At 43.8% G+C, this 17,555-nt stretch overlaps 1 protein-coding gene across 2 annotated transcripts in view; it reads right to left on the reverse strand.

Moving 5' to 3' along the window:
- CA8 (carbonic anhydrase 8) overlaps positions 1–16,761 on the reverse strand; it is an 87,823-nt gene extending 71,062 nt beyond the window's left edge. Inside the window, exons 1-3 of one of the 2 annotated variants that reach the window (XM_065895413.1) lie at positions 16,359–16,761; positions 14,888–15,079; positions 2,793–2,917 (exon numbers count right to left, since the gene is read on the reverse strand). In XM_065895413.1, coding sequence (XP_065751485.1) covers positions 2,793–2,917; positions 14,888–15,079; positions 16,359–16,458 — 417 coding nt within the window. In that variant the 5' untranslated portion in view covers positions 16,459–16,761. The remainder of the gene's footprint in view (positions 1–2,792; positions 2,918–14,887; positions 15,080–16,358) is intronic. The other variant, XM_065895415.1, reaches the window with a different exon arrangement.
- Between the last annotated feature and the right edge of the window lie 794 nt (positions 16,762–17,555).

The raw sequence follows: 17,555 nt of genomic DNA on the forward strand, positions 1-17,555 counted from the left end.
TGTGCACCCAAAAGACTGATGCACTCCACAGGATCCAGCACTAAACGAACGTCAGATGACTGACAGAAGTATTTTCTCTAGGACTGGATCAGAGATAATCTGGGATAACAAAGAATTCAAGTATTATTCATCACCTATTTTGGAAAAATTAGTCAGAAATTCCATCATCATAAGTATAAATACTTCTGCAGAAACAAAGCCTCAGGGCAGTTAAAACTTCACCAAGTAGCAGGACCAGTCTGCACGCTGGGTCCAAAATTCTATTCGACTGTGGGGCGAAGAGCACACATCACCAACTAGCCTAATCTCATGGAACTTCCCGAGGCTGTAAATTCTGTGTGTCACAGGCAAAGTCACTGAATCCCCTCCAGAAGCTGGCGCCGACCCAAGGACTCCCATCTCTCCCAAAAATTTTGATTATGAGACTGTATCTTTGAAGGCTGACTGAGATGAAAAAGCTTTTCAAACCCAAAGAGGGCAGGGCCGAGGCCCTGACAGCCCAGTGTTTTCCTGCCCCTCCTCAGCCCTCCACTACCCTGCAGGTTTAGTTATTTGGGATTGTCTTGTGTCCTCCCTCCTCTTTGATATGTTCTGGTGTGAACTCTTCCCTTTCACTTTGGGTGAGGACAGGGCAACAGCCAGAGGTGACACAGAGACAAGGCTGAATTGTTTCAAGGCACTAGAAGTGATAGGATGTCTGTAGGAACTGAGAAAAAAGCCCCTAGAAAGGTTAACATTTGAAGACCCAACATCGCCCATCAAGGCCTTAAAGAAGCTGTCTCCTCTTACTGTCCTCGGCATCACATACCACATATATTATTCAACACACTGCAACCGTTTTTCCCTCCATCCTCGAAACATTTAATATTTGACTTTTTTATTTTTATTTTTTTGGCTGCTTTGGGTCCTTGTTGCTATGCGTGGGCTTTCTCTAGCTGTGTCGAGCAGGGGCTACCCTTCGTTGAGGTGCACGGGCTTTTCATTGCAGTGGCTTCTCTTTGTTGCAGAGCATGGGCTCTAGGTGCATGGGCTTCAGCAGTTGTGGCACACAGGCTCAGTAGTTGTGGCTCATGGGCTCTAGAGCACAGGCTCAGTAGCTGTAGCACAGGGGCTTAGTTGCTCCGCGGCATGTGGGATCTTCCTGGACCAGGGCTTGAACCTGTGTCCCCTGCGTTGACAGGTGGATTCTTAACCACTGTGTCACCAGGGAAGTCCTAATATTTCACTTTTAAGACCTGAGTTTTTTTAATGAAAGGGATATTTTGGGCTTTCAAAAGAAATTTTTTAATGATTGTTAAAGTAACATTGAGAAATACTTTCTCTAACTTCATTCTTTAAGGCATATATATCATTTATATAAGTCAAACAGTAGTGACTTCCAGGCAATGAGGCAGGTATGGACATGGTATCTGGCCAGGAGCAATTCCATACTTAAGTATGTGCAGTTGGGAAAGACAGACAAGGAAGACTGGTGTTTCGGCAGCCCCTGAAATGTACTATTACTTGACACTGATGGGCTATTTCCCAGGAGAGAACTGTGGTCCTTATAGAAATAAATATGAACAACAGAGACATCCTGTCAATTTCACCTATGTGGGTTGTCTCTGATGTACCTGGCACTGCACTAAATGTTGGGAGTAACACAGAGAGTGAAAGGGAGACTTTTTCTTCAGGAGCTGTCTTAGCTCGGGCTGCAATAACAAATTATCATAGACTGGAGGCTTAAACAACAGAATTTATTTCTCCCACTTCTGGAGGCTTGCAAGTCCAAGATCAAGGTGCCGACAGATCTGGTGTCTGGTGAGGGCACACTTCCTGGCTTGGAGATGGCAGTCTTCCTGTGTCCTCACCCAGCAAAAAGCAGGGAGAAGCAAACTCTCTCTGGACTCTTATCAGGGCACTAATTCCACTCATGAGGACCCCACCTTCAGGACTTCTAATCACCTCCCAAAGGCTCCACCTCCTAATACCATCACATCAGGGGGTAGAGTTTCAACATATGAATTTGATTGGGGGGGCGGGGATCACAAACACTTCAGTCCATAATAGGAGCCCACACTTAGTAAGAAGGACTCTTTAAACACTAAAGGTTACAATGCATGAGATCAATGTCACAGCAGCAATCCATCAAGGACACTGGGAGCACAGAAGAGGAAGAAATTAGTTAACTCTCTCTCTCCCTCTCTCTCTCTCTCTCTCTCTCTCTCTCTCTCTCTCTCTCTCTCTCTCTCGCTCTCGCTCTCTCTCTCTCTCTCTCTCTCTCTCTCTCTCTCGCTCTCTCTCGCTCTCTCTCTCGCTCTCTCTCTCGCTCTCTCTCTCGCTCTCTCTCTCTCTCTCTCGCTCTCTCGCTCTCTAACTGCTTGAGGCGAATAAAACCAACTTACCAATTTTAACCGGAGTTAAACCAGACTTTTAGTTACTGTTAAGGTTTCTCCAAAAGTTATTTGTTTCCAGCTTATCATCTATTCATAGCATCCACGAAAGTGACCTCCTGAATTTGCAGAGGCAGCAGAATTTTTACAACAGTAATAATACTAAGATGAAACTTAATAGCACAGATTGCCTTTATAACCAACAGCCCATGCGCATTCTCCAAGCCCACTAGGGCTGATGTGATGGGAAGCCTCATTTGCTGCCCCAAGCTTATATTTCATGGAGCACTTTTTTATTTTAATATAAATTGATTACATTCAAGAGCTACACATCTACTTTTAAACTAAACCATTTTCAGTAAATCGCTGAATACTTTACATGAACAACAAATGTTTTACAAGCTGATTTGTTCTTCTTACCTCCATGGGAAAAGCTTTGAAATTAACTGTGTGCTCAGAACCACGCTGGTTTTCTCTTCCCCAATGAAATCTGACTTCATACAGCTCAAATTCATGCCCTTGAGGCAATGGACCTCCGGATAGAACTGAAAAAAGAAAATAACTTATATTTAATTACATCTCAAACACATTCATCAGCACATCACTATAAACACTAGGGACATTTTTTTGCCAAAAAGGTCTCATGAGCTCTGCAGAATAAACTCATATAACCAAAATGAAGAGTGAGTCACAACCGTGAGATGAATTTACACTGTCATCTTAATACAGTAAAAGTTCAAAAACTCTGAAATACTTGGGAATGATATGTATATGTTAACTTCTTGTGTATTTTAGGCATAGGAGTTGACAGAAAATAAACACAGTAGCTATTTATACTCCCCGACACTTAAACTTATCATTGATCAGGGGACAAGAATATGGTCTGAGTCTCAGGCTGACCAATAATTCGCTATAGACCTATCAATAAATTGAACCTTGTTTACAGATAATCCATTTACACGAGCAGGCTTTCAACTGAGACAACAGATGTCAGCCAACAAAATTATCCATGCAGTGAATTATTATTAAGCCAATCTGATTTTTCAACAATGAAATCACATTTTTAAAAAAGCAATCTATCATCCAGTGCCACATAAATGTGAACGAAATTGTAATAAAATATTAACAATACTTAAAATATTAAATTTAGTTCTATGGGGCCCTGTCTCTATGTCTCATTTCCAGAGATAACCCAGAACTTTGTCCCAAATAAGAGCACTCTAAAGGATGATAAAAAAAAATACATCTTGTCTTGAAGCAACGAAATACTTTGATTAGTTAACACTCCCTGATATCATATGGAAAAACCTGACATAAAGTTTATTACAAAGGGCCAATTTTGACACAAATAAAGGTTGTTTGCATTCTTCCTGTTAACAAAACTGTTCATTCTAAATGGTATCAGCTAAGAATTATTGGTTATTTTCACAGCCAAGGAGCTGTCAAAATTCACCCTCTCCCCCAGACGTGGTCTCTTTGAAAGAGGTTAGTGTTCACACGTGGATTGTCATTGCGCAGGAAGCGACGGTGGCCAGACTGAGCGCCCCACTGCGGATCAGCTTTGTTCTCCATCCTTTCTCTAAACTCAAAGGAGAAGAAGGGGAGTTGGTGCAGCCGTATTTGTTTGGTTGGTTCTTCATCTAATGACTTTTCCCCAAAAGAATTTAAAGCTGCTTCCATCAAAGTTCCTATCCTGCAGCCAGATGGCATAAATCAGAAGGAAGAGCAAAGGGCAAACAAAGACAGAGGCAGAAAAGAGACGGAGCAATGAGGCCATGGCACAAATGAACATCTCGCAGACCTCGCTGAAAGCGCCCTACAGATTTGGTGCTAAGCCTCCCTCCAGCTCCAACAAAGAGCAGCAGCAAAAAGGGACTTTAATTTTTCAAGGGTTTAACCCTCACATCTGGAGGAAAGGGAAGTGCAGTGATGGCCTTTAGGATGACACCATGTGGCAAGATTGTAATGTGTTCCTCACGCTTGGTCTTTTTTTTAAGTTTCGACGCAACTCTGAGGGGTCGGTGTTATCATCCCATCGACGTGGCTGAAACGGGCTGAGCGTGAACAGCCCCGGTCATCCAGTGAGCCAGCTCCAGGAGCCTGGGACTCAAGCTTGTGACCCACAGCCCGCAGTGAGACGGGGAGACCGTGCTTTCGGTGCCTGTGAGCATGACCCAGAAAACAGTGGTCTTTAAGCCTAGATTTCTAAACTGCAGTCCCTCCTTTGAGTATTACACCTCATCCTATTTCCTGAACAATCCAAGAAAAATGTAAATACACGGCTAAAAAGGGATTACTGAATCCAGAACCACAATGCAGGCTCACTGCATCTTCTTCAATAACCACCATGCTGTGGACTGAAGGTCTAAAGTGTTTGGATCTCAACCAGAGTGCCACAGCTTCTGAACACCCTCCAAACTCACTCCCTTACCATGGCTGTCTGAACTGGGTCTTAAGAAAAACTGGCAAAGAGGCCTGGAGTCCACCCACTGCGTACCCCACCTCCCAACCAAAAAGAATAAATGGGAAAGGCTTCTTGGGAGTCCTGAGGTAGCAGGTAGATGGGCCCCCGGACTGGACAGCTGGAGTTTGCCAAGTGGAATAAACTGGAGCTTTGTTTTCCCAGACACTCCAAGGACCAAGTTAATGGCGGGAGCTGAGCTCTGCTGGAGTAAAGAGATAAGATGACCCCTCCTAAGGTCAAGGAGAACTCCCCAACTGCAAATGCACAGAAAGGCTCCTCGGGAGTCAAAAAGGGAGGGGGCGTTACCCCATTCCACGCTGGACTCAATCTTGGCAAAAAGATGCACACACGTATCAGGGAAGGGCCCTGGGACAGGTCAGGTGTGGGAAAAGAAAAAAGATAATCGGCCGAAGGTAGACAAAGAGCCGGAAGAACTGCCCTATATAAATGACCCACCCACCTCTTTACTGTGCTTCTCCTCATTAGGGAGGACACCCACACCCTTTCTCTCCGGGTGTGTATTTCTGCCTTGCTTCTGTCTTAAATAAATAGTTTCTCTGTGTGCTCTCCCGCATGTTGTGCTGTGTCTCTGATAATAAACTCTGTATCTGCTTTTGCAGTTTTTGCCTCCTTGAGAAATTCATTTTTTAAACAGGGCAAGAGCCAGGGCAACTCTGCCTCTAGCCCCTGGTAGACTAGCAGCTAGGATTCCTGGTTTTCACTCAGGCTACCTAGGTTCAATTCCTGGGCGGGGAACTAAAATCTCACTTCAAGCCACTGCTCACTGCTATGTCCCCGAGATCAGTCTCATGCTTGCTGCACCCCAGCCTGCACCATTTGAAATGGAAACACCCTTCACCTTGCGGGTCTACGAGCCGACTTGAGGCTCTTGTCTTGGACAAGGCTTAGCTCCACACGGCCAAGGGAAAAGAAACGGGAGTACTGTGGAATGAAGCATATGTGAGATCGGAAATATATTTTCCCAAAACATTCTCATCAGGTACACACACACACATACACACAGAGTTTCTGAAACTGTTACAGAGCAGTCCCCCAGTTAGCAATGGATGAAGCTGATTCTGTCCATGATTTCAGGGGCCAAAAAGAGATCTGTATACCCCTCACCTGACCAATGGCCAATATTTCTTTAGATTAAACCTTGGGAATAGAACTGATGTTTTAAATGCCCTGGAAATTCAAACTGCACAGATGTATGTCTTACTGGGGAGAAGTTCCAGGCCCACAGGGGTTCCACTGAAAAATATTTCAACAAATATTTTTTGATCATCTACACTGTAACAGGCACCATATTCAGTGTTTAACATACATTGATGTTGGGCTTCCCTGGTGGTGCAGTGGTTAAGAATCTGCCTGCCAATGCAGGGGTCACGGGTTTGAGCCCTGGTCCGGGAAGATCCCACATGCCTAAGAGCAACTAAGCCCGTGCGCCACAACTACTGAGCCTGTGCTCTAGGAGCCACAACTACTGAGCCTGCATGCTACAACTACTGAAGCCCACGTGCCTAGAGCTCATGCTCTGCAACAAGAGAAGCCAAGACAGTGAGAAGCCCGCGCACTGCAACAAAGAGTAGTCCCCGCTCGCCGCAACTAGAGAAAGCCCAGGCGCAGCAACGAAGACCCAACACAGCCAAAAATAAATAAATAAAATTTTTTAAAAAGATACACTGATGTTGACAAAACAGACAAAATTCACCGGCTTCATGGATCTTACATCCTATTGGGATGAAATGCGAATTTATATATTTATGAAGATCAGACTTTTACTGTGATGTTTGGTCATTACATGGTCATTATTTCAAGAAAATTATAATGAAACCAGATCCTCAGGGTCTTACATTCTATTGGGTTGAAAATGAACACAAAGAAGGGAAGCGTTTTTCCCAAGCCTGGTCCCCAAGGAGAGGTGACAAAGGGGCAGCTTTCAGCTAGGAATTGGCTCTGGTACCTTCCACTTTCGCTGCAGAAGAAGAATCCAAAGTTAAACCACACTAAAATCGCAAGGTGCTGCAAAGCCATAAAAAATGACAAAATCATGAATTCAGAATTTTATGAGGTGCCAGGTAAAAGCATTACCTGCTCATCCCCCAAGAATGATTGTGTTTACAGACTACAAATAAATAGGAGGTCTCTTCTATCCATTTGGACACATCCTCTCAAGGCATTATTCTTCCTTTTGACCATTTCCTTGTTTTATAAGAAAACTAGTCATACCACAAGAAGAGCACTTTTCCTACATTTATGAAGATCAAATTTCGCTTAGTCATAGTCTGTCACTATACGGCAGGTTTATTAGTTGTGGTGCCATTATGTCCAATAAAATTACAAGGAAACATGAAACTCACACTGATGACATGCTACACTTCCTGAGAACAAACTTGTGAAAAGAATACAGCATACACCGATGCCATTGCTACCACCTCCATTGTCTTTAATGCTTTTTCTTTGATAGGCACAGCCGTTACGCTTATAGACATAAAAGAGTTCCTTTCAGAAGCTTCTGCAAAATATGGGAATCCCATAGAGACATGACATATATACATTTTCCTAAATCCATTTAAGCTTCTATAATCCTTTGCTGAAAACAGATTTGCCAGATAGTTCAAAAGCTGTTTGGCCCTCATTTCATTTGAGTTCAACACACACGTTTTGAGATGGTCTCCATGCCCGGCCCTGTGCTGACCACTCAGTGTATAAAAGGAAGGATATAGTCTCAGCACTGGCAAGGCATTCTCTGTGCTTAAGGCACTAAAGGTGATTGCATCGCGGCAGTAGGGGAAAATGCACAAGGCACTCAGAGGGCGCCCAGCAGGGTCCAAGCCAAAACCAAGGGCGGTGGGGGGTGGTCAGAAAGTCAGGGAAGACTTTCTGGAAGAGATGACAGCTAAGCAGAGTCTTGAAGGGTAAGCTAACAGCAGAAGTGAGAAAGTACATTCCAAGCAGAGAGAAGAGGCTCAGAGAGGCTCAGAGATGGGAAACGGCCTGAGGGTACTCCAAGACAATGAAGTCAGAGGTACCCAGTGGCCAAAGGCAGGCCTCAAGGTGTGAACATCAGGACAGGATGGCAGCTCACGTGGAGGGGCTGGAGTTTATCGTGGAGGGAATCATCGTTAGCTTTTAAGCAGGAGGCTAATATTTTTGCATTTTAAAATATTACTCCCAGGTCCCAGGTCTGGGACTTCCCTGGCGGTCCAGTGGTTAAGACTCCACACTTCGACTGCAGGGGGCACGGGTTCGATCCCTGGTTGGGGAACTAAGATCCTGCACGCTGCGAGGCGTGGCCAAAAAAAAAAAAAAGGATTAATATATTACTCCCAAGGGGACTGCTCTGGTGGCGCGCTATCAGATTGCTATCATCTGTACCAATTTGAGGAACCTGGGATTAGAAGAATTCTAGAGGTTTCCTTCCAATCATGTCCCTCTCTCAATCCAGGAATGCTGTGTTTCGCCACTATTTATTTTCAGAATGTGAAGCTTTTACTCTTGAGTTCGTTTCTCCCACACAGTTGTAAGGCTAAGCCTGTAGATGCTATTACCTAAGACTTTGTAACTTGTTGAAACCAGTATCATCTGTAGAGCCTCCAAGTTTCCAGAATTTGGAGTTCTCTGGCCTTCAGAGCTACTTGTTCATATGTGTATAGCTATGTATAAGAGCTTCATTTTAAAGAAAAAAAAAAAGAATCCGCGTGCCCATGCAAGGGACACAGGTTCGAGCCCTGGTCCGGGAAGATCCCACATGCTGCGTAGCAACTAAGCCCGTGAGCCACAACTACTGAGCCCGCGTGCCACAACTACTGACCCTGCACTCTAGAGCCCGTGCTCCGCAACAAGAGAAGCCACCGCAGTGAGAAGCCCACGCACCGCAACGAAGACCCATCGCAGCCAAAAATAAATAAATTTATTTAAAAAAAAAAAAATATATATATATATATATATATATTACTCCCAGGTCTGCATGGGCAGTGTACCAGCCAAGAGCAAGTGCAGCTGTTGAAAAGGCTGCTGTCACAGCCGGCCAAAGATGGTGAGGCCAGGAGACAGAGGCTGCTGAAGCCGCAACTCCAACGTGCAGGGACACCAACGCGAATGGTCCCTGATGTGTCCCCAGAAGGATCAGAGGCCCCCAAAGTTCATTCTCAGTAGGTTTAAAGATTTTATAGCCTCAGTTTAACTTTTAAGGAATCCCAAATGTATTCAGAAAGCATTCCAAAAATAGTATTAATTAGTTCTTTTTTAACATTTGAAGTCTTAAAACAATCAATATTTTTTAAACAGTCCTTAGCTTTTAACCTACAGCTTTATTTCATATTAAAGAATAAATATCATCAGCTCATAAGTGTAGCACTAACATAACAGTAGGGAGAGGAGACCAGTTAAGCTGGGTCTGTATAAGCAAAGTGAAGGGGGTGAAGGCAACTTTCAAGTCCCCCAAAGTCAGCTAATAACACATATAATCATAAATGAATTCAAGTTTTGCTCTCCTGGCTGCCCTCATTTATAGGAACTTCTCTGAGAAGAGACAAGTGAATCTCTAATTCTGGTAGTAAGCGATCAATAAGTATACGTATTAGTGAATGGAGGGCGATCATATGAGGACCAGTGAAAGGAACTAATTACGTCCGGAAGGAAAAATGGCAACTCCACGTTATGACGATGGCAGTCAATCTTTTACAGAATGTCATGTGGAAGTACAAGTTTATGTGTTCCATGTCAGTCCAGCGTCCCAAAATAGAAACAAGGAGGGCAATCCCATAAACTTTTCCATCTGGGGAATTACTCAAAAGCAAAATGGATCTCCTCAGTGAGGAATGATGAAGCCACCCAGCCACTTGCCAGAAGGTCGGAGATATGGGGGCTGGATTGGGGGCCTCCAGGGGCCCATCCCACTCATTGAATATGATTCAGCCCCTTTCCTAAACTCATGGGCTGCCTTAGTGGAAATCAGAACACTGAAGAAAGTAGCATACAGTCTGTGTGAGTGAGCTGCTGAAAGGTGATTGTATCACAAGAGAAAAGGGTGGAGGAAGAAACTTTGAGAAATCCTATCATTTAAGGTTAATGGGGCATGAAGAACTGGCAAAGGAAAGGCAGTCAAAATTAAGAAGAAACATCTATGACGTCATAGAGACCAACAGGAGAAAGAGTTTCCAAAAATTCCATTGCAAATGCAGCAGAATTAAAGTATTTTGAGAATTTTAAAGTGGCCACTCGAGGGCTTCCCTGGTGGCGCAGTGGTTGAGAGTCCGCCTGCCGATGCAGGGGACACGGGTTCGTGCCCCGGTCCGGGAAGATCCCACATGCCGCGGAGCGGCTGGGCACGTGAGCCGTGGCCGCTGAGCCTGCGCGTCCGGAGCCTGTGCTCCGCAACGGGAGAGGCCACAACCGTGAGAGGCCCGCATACCGCAAAAAAATAATAATAATAAAAATAAATAATGTGGCCATTCGATCGTAGAATGAGATTATCAGTGACGTTCGTTTGGGAACTTTCAGCAGGGGATTGGGGGTGAAAGGCTCCTGTTCGTGACATGCCTCAAATTTAAAACCCCAGGTAGGGTTACTATATATGGGAACTACACCATTAGGATTATTTTAAAAGCTTTAATTTAGTAAATGGAAGCATTTAAATTATGCTACAATTGTTGTAATTCTTTTTGGTAATTCTGTATCCTTTTTTAATATAAACAAAGCAGAACAATTTTTTAAATTGTGCTTATTCTACAGATATTTTTATTTAAAAAAAAGCAGCATCCAAGGAAACTTCAATGCATTATTACCAAGTGAAAGAAGCCAAGCGGAAGGCTATAAAATGTATGATTCCAACTATATGACACTGTGAAAAATGCAAAGCTATGGAGACAGTATAAAGATTAGTGATCGCCAAGGGCTGGGGAGAGGAAAGGAAGAATAGAAGCGCAGAGGATTTTTAGGGCACTGAAACCATTCTATACGATGCTACAATGGTGGATACGTGTCATTAAACATTTGTTCAAGCTCATGGAATGTAAAACACCAAGAGCGAACCCTAGTGTAAACTATGGACTTGGGCGCTGAGGGTTCAGCTGTCAATGCAGGTTCATTAACTGTAACAGATGTACCCTCTGGTTACACTGTTTTCCTGCGGTCAACAACCAGATGCTGCCAGCCAGGTGTGAGCCATCACACCCCTTCCCTCAGAGAAATCCATAAACCTACAAAGGCTGCTCCAACAACACAGCCTGGTCCTATGTAACCGTGTTACTGTGACATCCCCCAGACCTCAACCCCTGCCCATGTGCAGAGCCTCTGATTCAATTTTTAGACCCATTCCTAAATATGAACAGAGAGCCAAAGATTGCTGGACATCTGAGGAGAATCTCCAACATAAAACAGAGACACCAAAACAAACAGAAGAAGGATCCCAGAATAAAACAGAGACATACGGGAAACAGAAAAGAAAGCAATACAGAAGAGAATGAAGAAAGATCCTATAATTATGAAATTAATACTGGTAGCCATATTTTCTTTAATTCATAGAACACAATTTTTTAGAAATTAAAAATATAAGAGCAGAGATTAGAAGTTTAATAGAAAGATAGAAGTTGAGGAAATCTACCAGAAAGTAGAAGAAAAAGACTTAAAAAAAAAAAAACTTATCAATGAAATAATATAGGAAAATTTCTAAGAAATAAAAGACAATTATCCTGACTGAAAGGGCCCACCAAGGGCCCAGCAGAGAGACACACAAGATATGCAAACAATTACTCTCACAAGCCCTTCTTCTCAGCAAGTTATTGGGAGACGAACTGTAGGAGGGAGTAAACCAACAAATCCCTGAAATGAGGGAACAACCTCAAAAAGAGGATGTCTCATCATCCAGGAAACATGGAATTGGACACAGAGACAAGCCAAGGGACTTCCTAGGCCTGAGGTCCAGGGAGCTGTGGGCGATGGCAGTCCAGATGGGCTGAAAAGGGGAAGGATGGATGAGAGGACTGGAAGGACTTTTTGAATGTCCTGGGAGAAGATGTGCCTGCTAGACATCAGAGAGTTTGGAAATGAAATCATGATGGATAAACAAAAAACCAAAGAAACAAAAATATACCAACTCCGGGCAGGGGCGGGGGGGAACCCCACATTATTCAATAAAGGAAACAGAATATAGTCTCAGCTGGAAATGAGAGTTACACAGTCATAATAATTAAAACACTGAGCTAATTTAAGTAACAACTGTAATTTAAGTACACAGGGACGATGGGGGGGGGGCAAACCCACAATGGGAGAGGGTAATAAGAGAGCTAGACTCGTCGTCCATCATAGGGAGTTCATAGATACCTTAAATATCAAAGCACGACAGTATAAATATGCTATTAAGAAATGTGGAAGTGGGGCTTCCCTGGTGGCGCAGTGGTTGAGAGTCCGCCTGCCGATGCAGGGGACACGGGTTCGTGCCCCGGTCCAGGAGGATCCCACATGCCGTGGAGCGGCTGGGCCTGTGAGCCATGGCCGCTGAGCCTGCGCGTCCGGAGCCTGTGCTCCGCAATGGGAGAGGCCACAACAGTGAGAGGCCCGCATACCGCAAAAAAAAAAAGAAATGTGGAAGTGACAGCAAGTAAAACAGCTAAGAGATGAAAGTGGTCGTAATCAAGGCAAACAATTTTAAGTGGGGAGGGGTGGGTTATAACCAGAAGCAGAAACAAATATAGTACTAGCCAACTATTTAAATTATATTTACATTCTATCTTGATAGATAAAGCTTGAATTAAATAAATGAAATACAGGGTGTTCAGGGCTTGCAGACCATTCCTTTGAAAAACTTATATATGCTAGGAAGCAAATAAATAAGCTGGTCCAGGCATGGGATTTTTTTGGTTACTTTTTTTTAAAGCTTGGAGAAACACTGAAAGGGAAGAAACAATGAAGAAGTGATTATACTGGCAGAAAGGAGCCAGGCATCTGAAGGAGCAAGGCCTCCAAGGAGTCAGAAGTAAGGGGTCTGGAGTGTGCACGTCAAATCAGACCCAGACAAAAATACAGACAGCTCTTCCTCGGCGGTCAGGGTGGACCCAGTGGGCGGAGAGTCGAAACACTGCTTGATCGGCTCTGTTTTGGGAGGCGATAGGGGGCCAAGGAAAAGGTTGGCTTGAGAAGTTACCAGAAGAAAATGGTCAACTCAATGTGATGGAGTAAATTTGATCTTCGAGCAGGAATGGACACAGAGTCTTAACTGACAGCGTTTGGACTCAGTCATTCCTCTACGCTCCCATGATACTTTATAACACCATGTCGTATTTACACTGATGCGCTAAACGACTGTGTTTTCATCAATATGAATCCTCAAGAACCTTCTTATCCATTTGTATACAAACCAACATTCAATCACCATGATGCTTGATGTGAAATGCAAGTTAGTTGTATAGATATATAAACGTTTATTTCCAGAAGTGAAAAAGCATGTCAACATACCAATAAACCTTAAAACGTAATACCAACATTACCTTAAAATGTTTCTTATGTCAGGACAGTCAGCATACAATAATTTCATTATATATTTTATAAATAATACATAACGTCCCATCACAGATAACCCCCCCAAAAAAATCTGATTTAAGTTCAAATTTACATCTGAAGCTGTCTTCTTTGACTACACCCACACAACACCTAGATTCTGTTTTGGGTGACGCCCATACCTTGACTAGACTCAGAGCAGCTGGGAAGACTCTACATTAAAGCTCAGGAACATTCACAATGAATAAAATATCCATAGTTGGTAATCAATACCTGCCCTGCCTAATAATAAACCCAAAGATTTTATGGCTTGAAATAGCAAATTTATCGATTCAGAATTAATTTAAGTACAGTCGATCTCTGTTTATCAAATGCTTCCTAGTATTTCAACGTACTCCTAGTTTTACATTCTTTCCAAGAGGGAAATAGAGTTACTATTCACTATGAAAAGCAAGATATTAATGCTAATTTTAAAATATTCCACTCTCCTCTCTCCTACATTTGAGCCAAAAGCCAATTTCCTTGGTAATTACCCAACAACTTTTCTAAAAAACATTTCAGATCCATCTCAAATAGGTTCAGAGGGGAGGAAGAGTTAAAAAATAAATGAGTAAAAGAGCTTTGTTTGCCATTTAAATCTTTTGCTGAGTTTACAGGCTGTTTTTGATTGCTATTAATTAAAATTCTTCTTGTCATATTAATTTAGCAGAGAAAATTAATTTGGAAAGTCTATCTTGAATGTCAGATTATGTCAATAAATCCGAATCTTTAGTTTTACAAGTTAGTAAAACAGAGAATTATAATCATCTACATGATTTATTTTTTTTGTTTGTTTAAAATGGAAAGTTTATTTGCTCAGTACACCAAATAGACTGCAAGCACTGTCATGACAAATATACAGAAATATGCAGATCAACATAAAATAGTAATTTAGTTTAAATGAAGGGAAATCTCTTTAAATGTTATGACAACGTACTCCCAAGCATCTTTTTTTCAGTTAATTATACATTTCAATAAAACAAACGGTAATGAATTAAGTGGAAGTTAGCTTGTGAATTTTTCTTAAAAATAAAAATCCAACCCTATTAATTCATGCCAGTTAAACACTCTAACTAAAATCTCCAAGTAAGCGTAAAAGGAGATGAAGTTAGTTACCTTTTTTGCTTGAACAGCCCCGAGGAAAATGGTTACTACAAATACAGCAGGCAAACCGTTAAGACCGACCGATCTAGAACATACTGTTAAGCTAATCAACACTTGAGGACAAAATGCAGATTGCTACACTTGCGTATGCTTTGGCTCAAATTCCACAGGGCTGGAATTTGACCAACTAAGGTTGTTCCAGTAACATCACACAACATGGAACAACCAACTGACACCTTCATCATTTCATCCTTCCAAAAATGTTTCAGAAAATTATTCCCCTAAAAAATGCATCTTATAGTCTATAAAGGTATCCTGACAACAGAGCTAGGTTAGTTCTACCTTTAAGGTTACACAAGCTCTATAAACTTCTAGTTTAAGAAGCACGCAGAAACATCTAAAATACCTGATTTTGACTTCAGGATAACCTGAATGGCGTGCCCATCGTTGGCGACCTCACAGTCCCGGCAGACCACGTAATTCGGGGAGAGGCGGACATCCAGCAGTGAGGGGTCATATCGAGCTTCTCTTGAGTTCAAGTTAATGGGAGACTGGTACTCCCCATTAGCATCCGGAAACACCAAGCCCCACTCAACACCTGAGGACAAAAGGAAGCAAACTTAGAACAGACTGAAAAAATAAGTTACAGCAAAATGTAACATGGGGAAAACTAGTTTAAACACTGCTTATGATCCTTGCCATTATTAAGAAGGTTATGACTACTGTCCCTTTACAGATAAAATATGGTAATAATAATGTGTGTGAATTTTTGCATTCATATTTTGAATGATCTAATGTTATCAAATAACACATTCAAAGTCCTAGACTAATAAGATATTCTATTTGCCTACACAGAGGTACTAATTTATGGCTCTAGAAAATTTAGATCTTTAAGTGATTAGAAAAAAAATGATACCACAAAAATTTCCTCTGTTCATTAGTTTAATTATGTGCAGTACTTGGGAAATTCCTGTAACACTCAGCATTCTTGGTGAGAGCCAAAAACCATAAATCTGTTGCTAGTGAATAAACACTTCTTACCAGAAATGCGAACACAGTATTCTGAAGTGTGCATATGCGTATATACGCATACCTGTATGTACGTAATATATACATAATACTCTTTTCGTATTTTTATAATTCAAGTTGTAAACTCTACGTTTGTTTCAATATATGTAGCCAACATCAGCACCAGTAGTCAGCTCTGTTAGGAGTCCTACATCTTCAGGGATACATTTAGGAAACTAAACGTTTTATTAAAAGGGCAGCCCCCGTCTTGCCAGGTCCACTGATTCAGCTCAAAACTTAGGAAGACTTGATCGGTGTCAGCATCCTCAGAGAAAAGATCAGTGGCTCAAATACTTTCTCCCCGCAGGCAAGCAAGAAACTAATAGTTTCGCTAACGCTATATGAGAAAAGAATCTGAAAAAGAATAACTATATGTAGATGCAAAACTGAATCACCTGGCTGTACATCTGAAACTAACACAACGCTCTAAATCAGCTATACGCCAATAAAACATTTTTTAAAAGAAACTAATAGTTTCACTAACGCTGTATTCTCAAGGTGTTGAGTACAGCACAGCGCGGCTCTTCTCGCTACTCGCAAGATGGAAATGTCACCGCCGCAGCCTTCAGGCTCGCCCTCCGGACCGCGGCAGATGCCAACCGCTGCCCGGCAGCAAGGCCGGGCTCCCCGACGCGAACGCCGGCGGCTGGCACCCCCGCTCTCCCCGGAGCGCCTGGTGCCCCGAAACGGGCCGGGGGCGTGCGCAAGTGTCGGGGACGCACGTGGGAAAGAGCGGACGCGGGGCGCGGCGAGCGCGCCAGAGCAGCGGGACACCAGCGGCGCCAACCTCCCGACGCGCGGCCGGTTACCTTCCTCGTAGCCCCACTCCACACCCTCCTCCTCTTCCTCCTCATCCTCCTCCTTCTCCGGGAAGGCCACGGAATCTTCGATGAAGCTCAGGTCAGCCATGGGAAGGCCGTGGGTCCCCTCGGCGCTCTCGCCTGCGGTGCCTGCGCCTCTGCGAGGCTAGCGCTCCGGAGCGCGAGGCGGCGCACAGGGCGGTGGGAGCTCGCGTGCAAGTGGGAGCGCTCCCGCGAGTGGGAGCGCGCCTGTGTGCGTGAGGCAAGCGCGCGAGAATGAGTGTGAGCGCGTGCGGTGAAGGGCAACGTGGGTGTGAGCGCGCAAGCGAGCGCGAGCGGCGCGAGGCGGGAGTCGTCGGGTGGCCAGCCCTGGGGGCGTACCCGAGTCCGGCCGGAGCAGGAGCGAAGCCGCGGCTCCCGGAGCGCGATCAGGCGAGTTATAAACCCGGCCGGGGCGTGGCTGGCACGGGAGGGACCGCCCCCTGCGCTCAGGCGGGGGCCCGGGATGGACCGCACGAAGAGGCCCCGGGGCTACGGGCCGAACGCAAGGAAGCAGGAGAACCCACCCCTAGATACACACACGCACGCACGCACGCTCGGCCTCCCGCGCCCAACCCCGGTGCGCAGGGGCTAGGCCAGGGTCTTCCTACCCTAATTTACTGTCATCTTATTCCGGGAAATACCACAAAGGAAGAAAGGGGTCGGGGAGAAGAAATACGAATTGCCCCGGATAAGAGTAAAGAGAGGGCTGGAGAACCCTGTACCAAAACAAAAAAAAGTTTCCCGCTCCGAATCTTAGTCGTTGAATATTTACTTTTTAATTCATCCTTAGAGACCAGCGGAAACGATTATGGAAAATTTTCCAGGAAACGTATAGTTCCTAAAAACACTCAAGGAAAAAATATTATTTTAATCTGGAGAAGAAATTTTAGGGAAATTTTTCCATTAAAAAAAAAAAAAGGCAAGAGGAGTGAAAGACAGTAAAGGAAGGCTGTTTAGTTTTAGTTTTAAGCCTGGCTTAAAACTTCGGGCGCAGCTGACTGTGTACACAGCTCCCAATCACCTGGTGAAATCGTGTAAATAATGAAATGCACACATAACAAAACAAACAGGCACTTTGCTGATCCAAAGAGTCACCTCTTGAATATGCTTCTCAATCCAAGGTGAATGACTTCAACCCCCTGTTCCAAGAGCTTTAAACTCAGA

This window comes from Phocoena phocoena, chromosome 17 (genome assembly GCF_963924675.1).
Source record: "Phocoena phocoena chromosome 17, mPhoPho1.1, whole genome shotgun sequence".
In the NCBI taxonomy this organism is placed as follows: domain Eukaryota; kingdom Metazoa; phylum Chordata; class Mammalia; order Artiodactyla; family Phocoenidae; genus Phocoena; species Phocoena phocoena.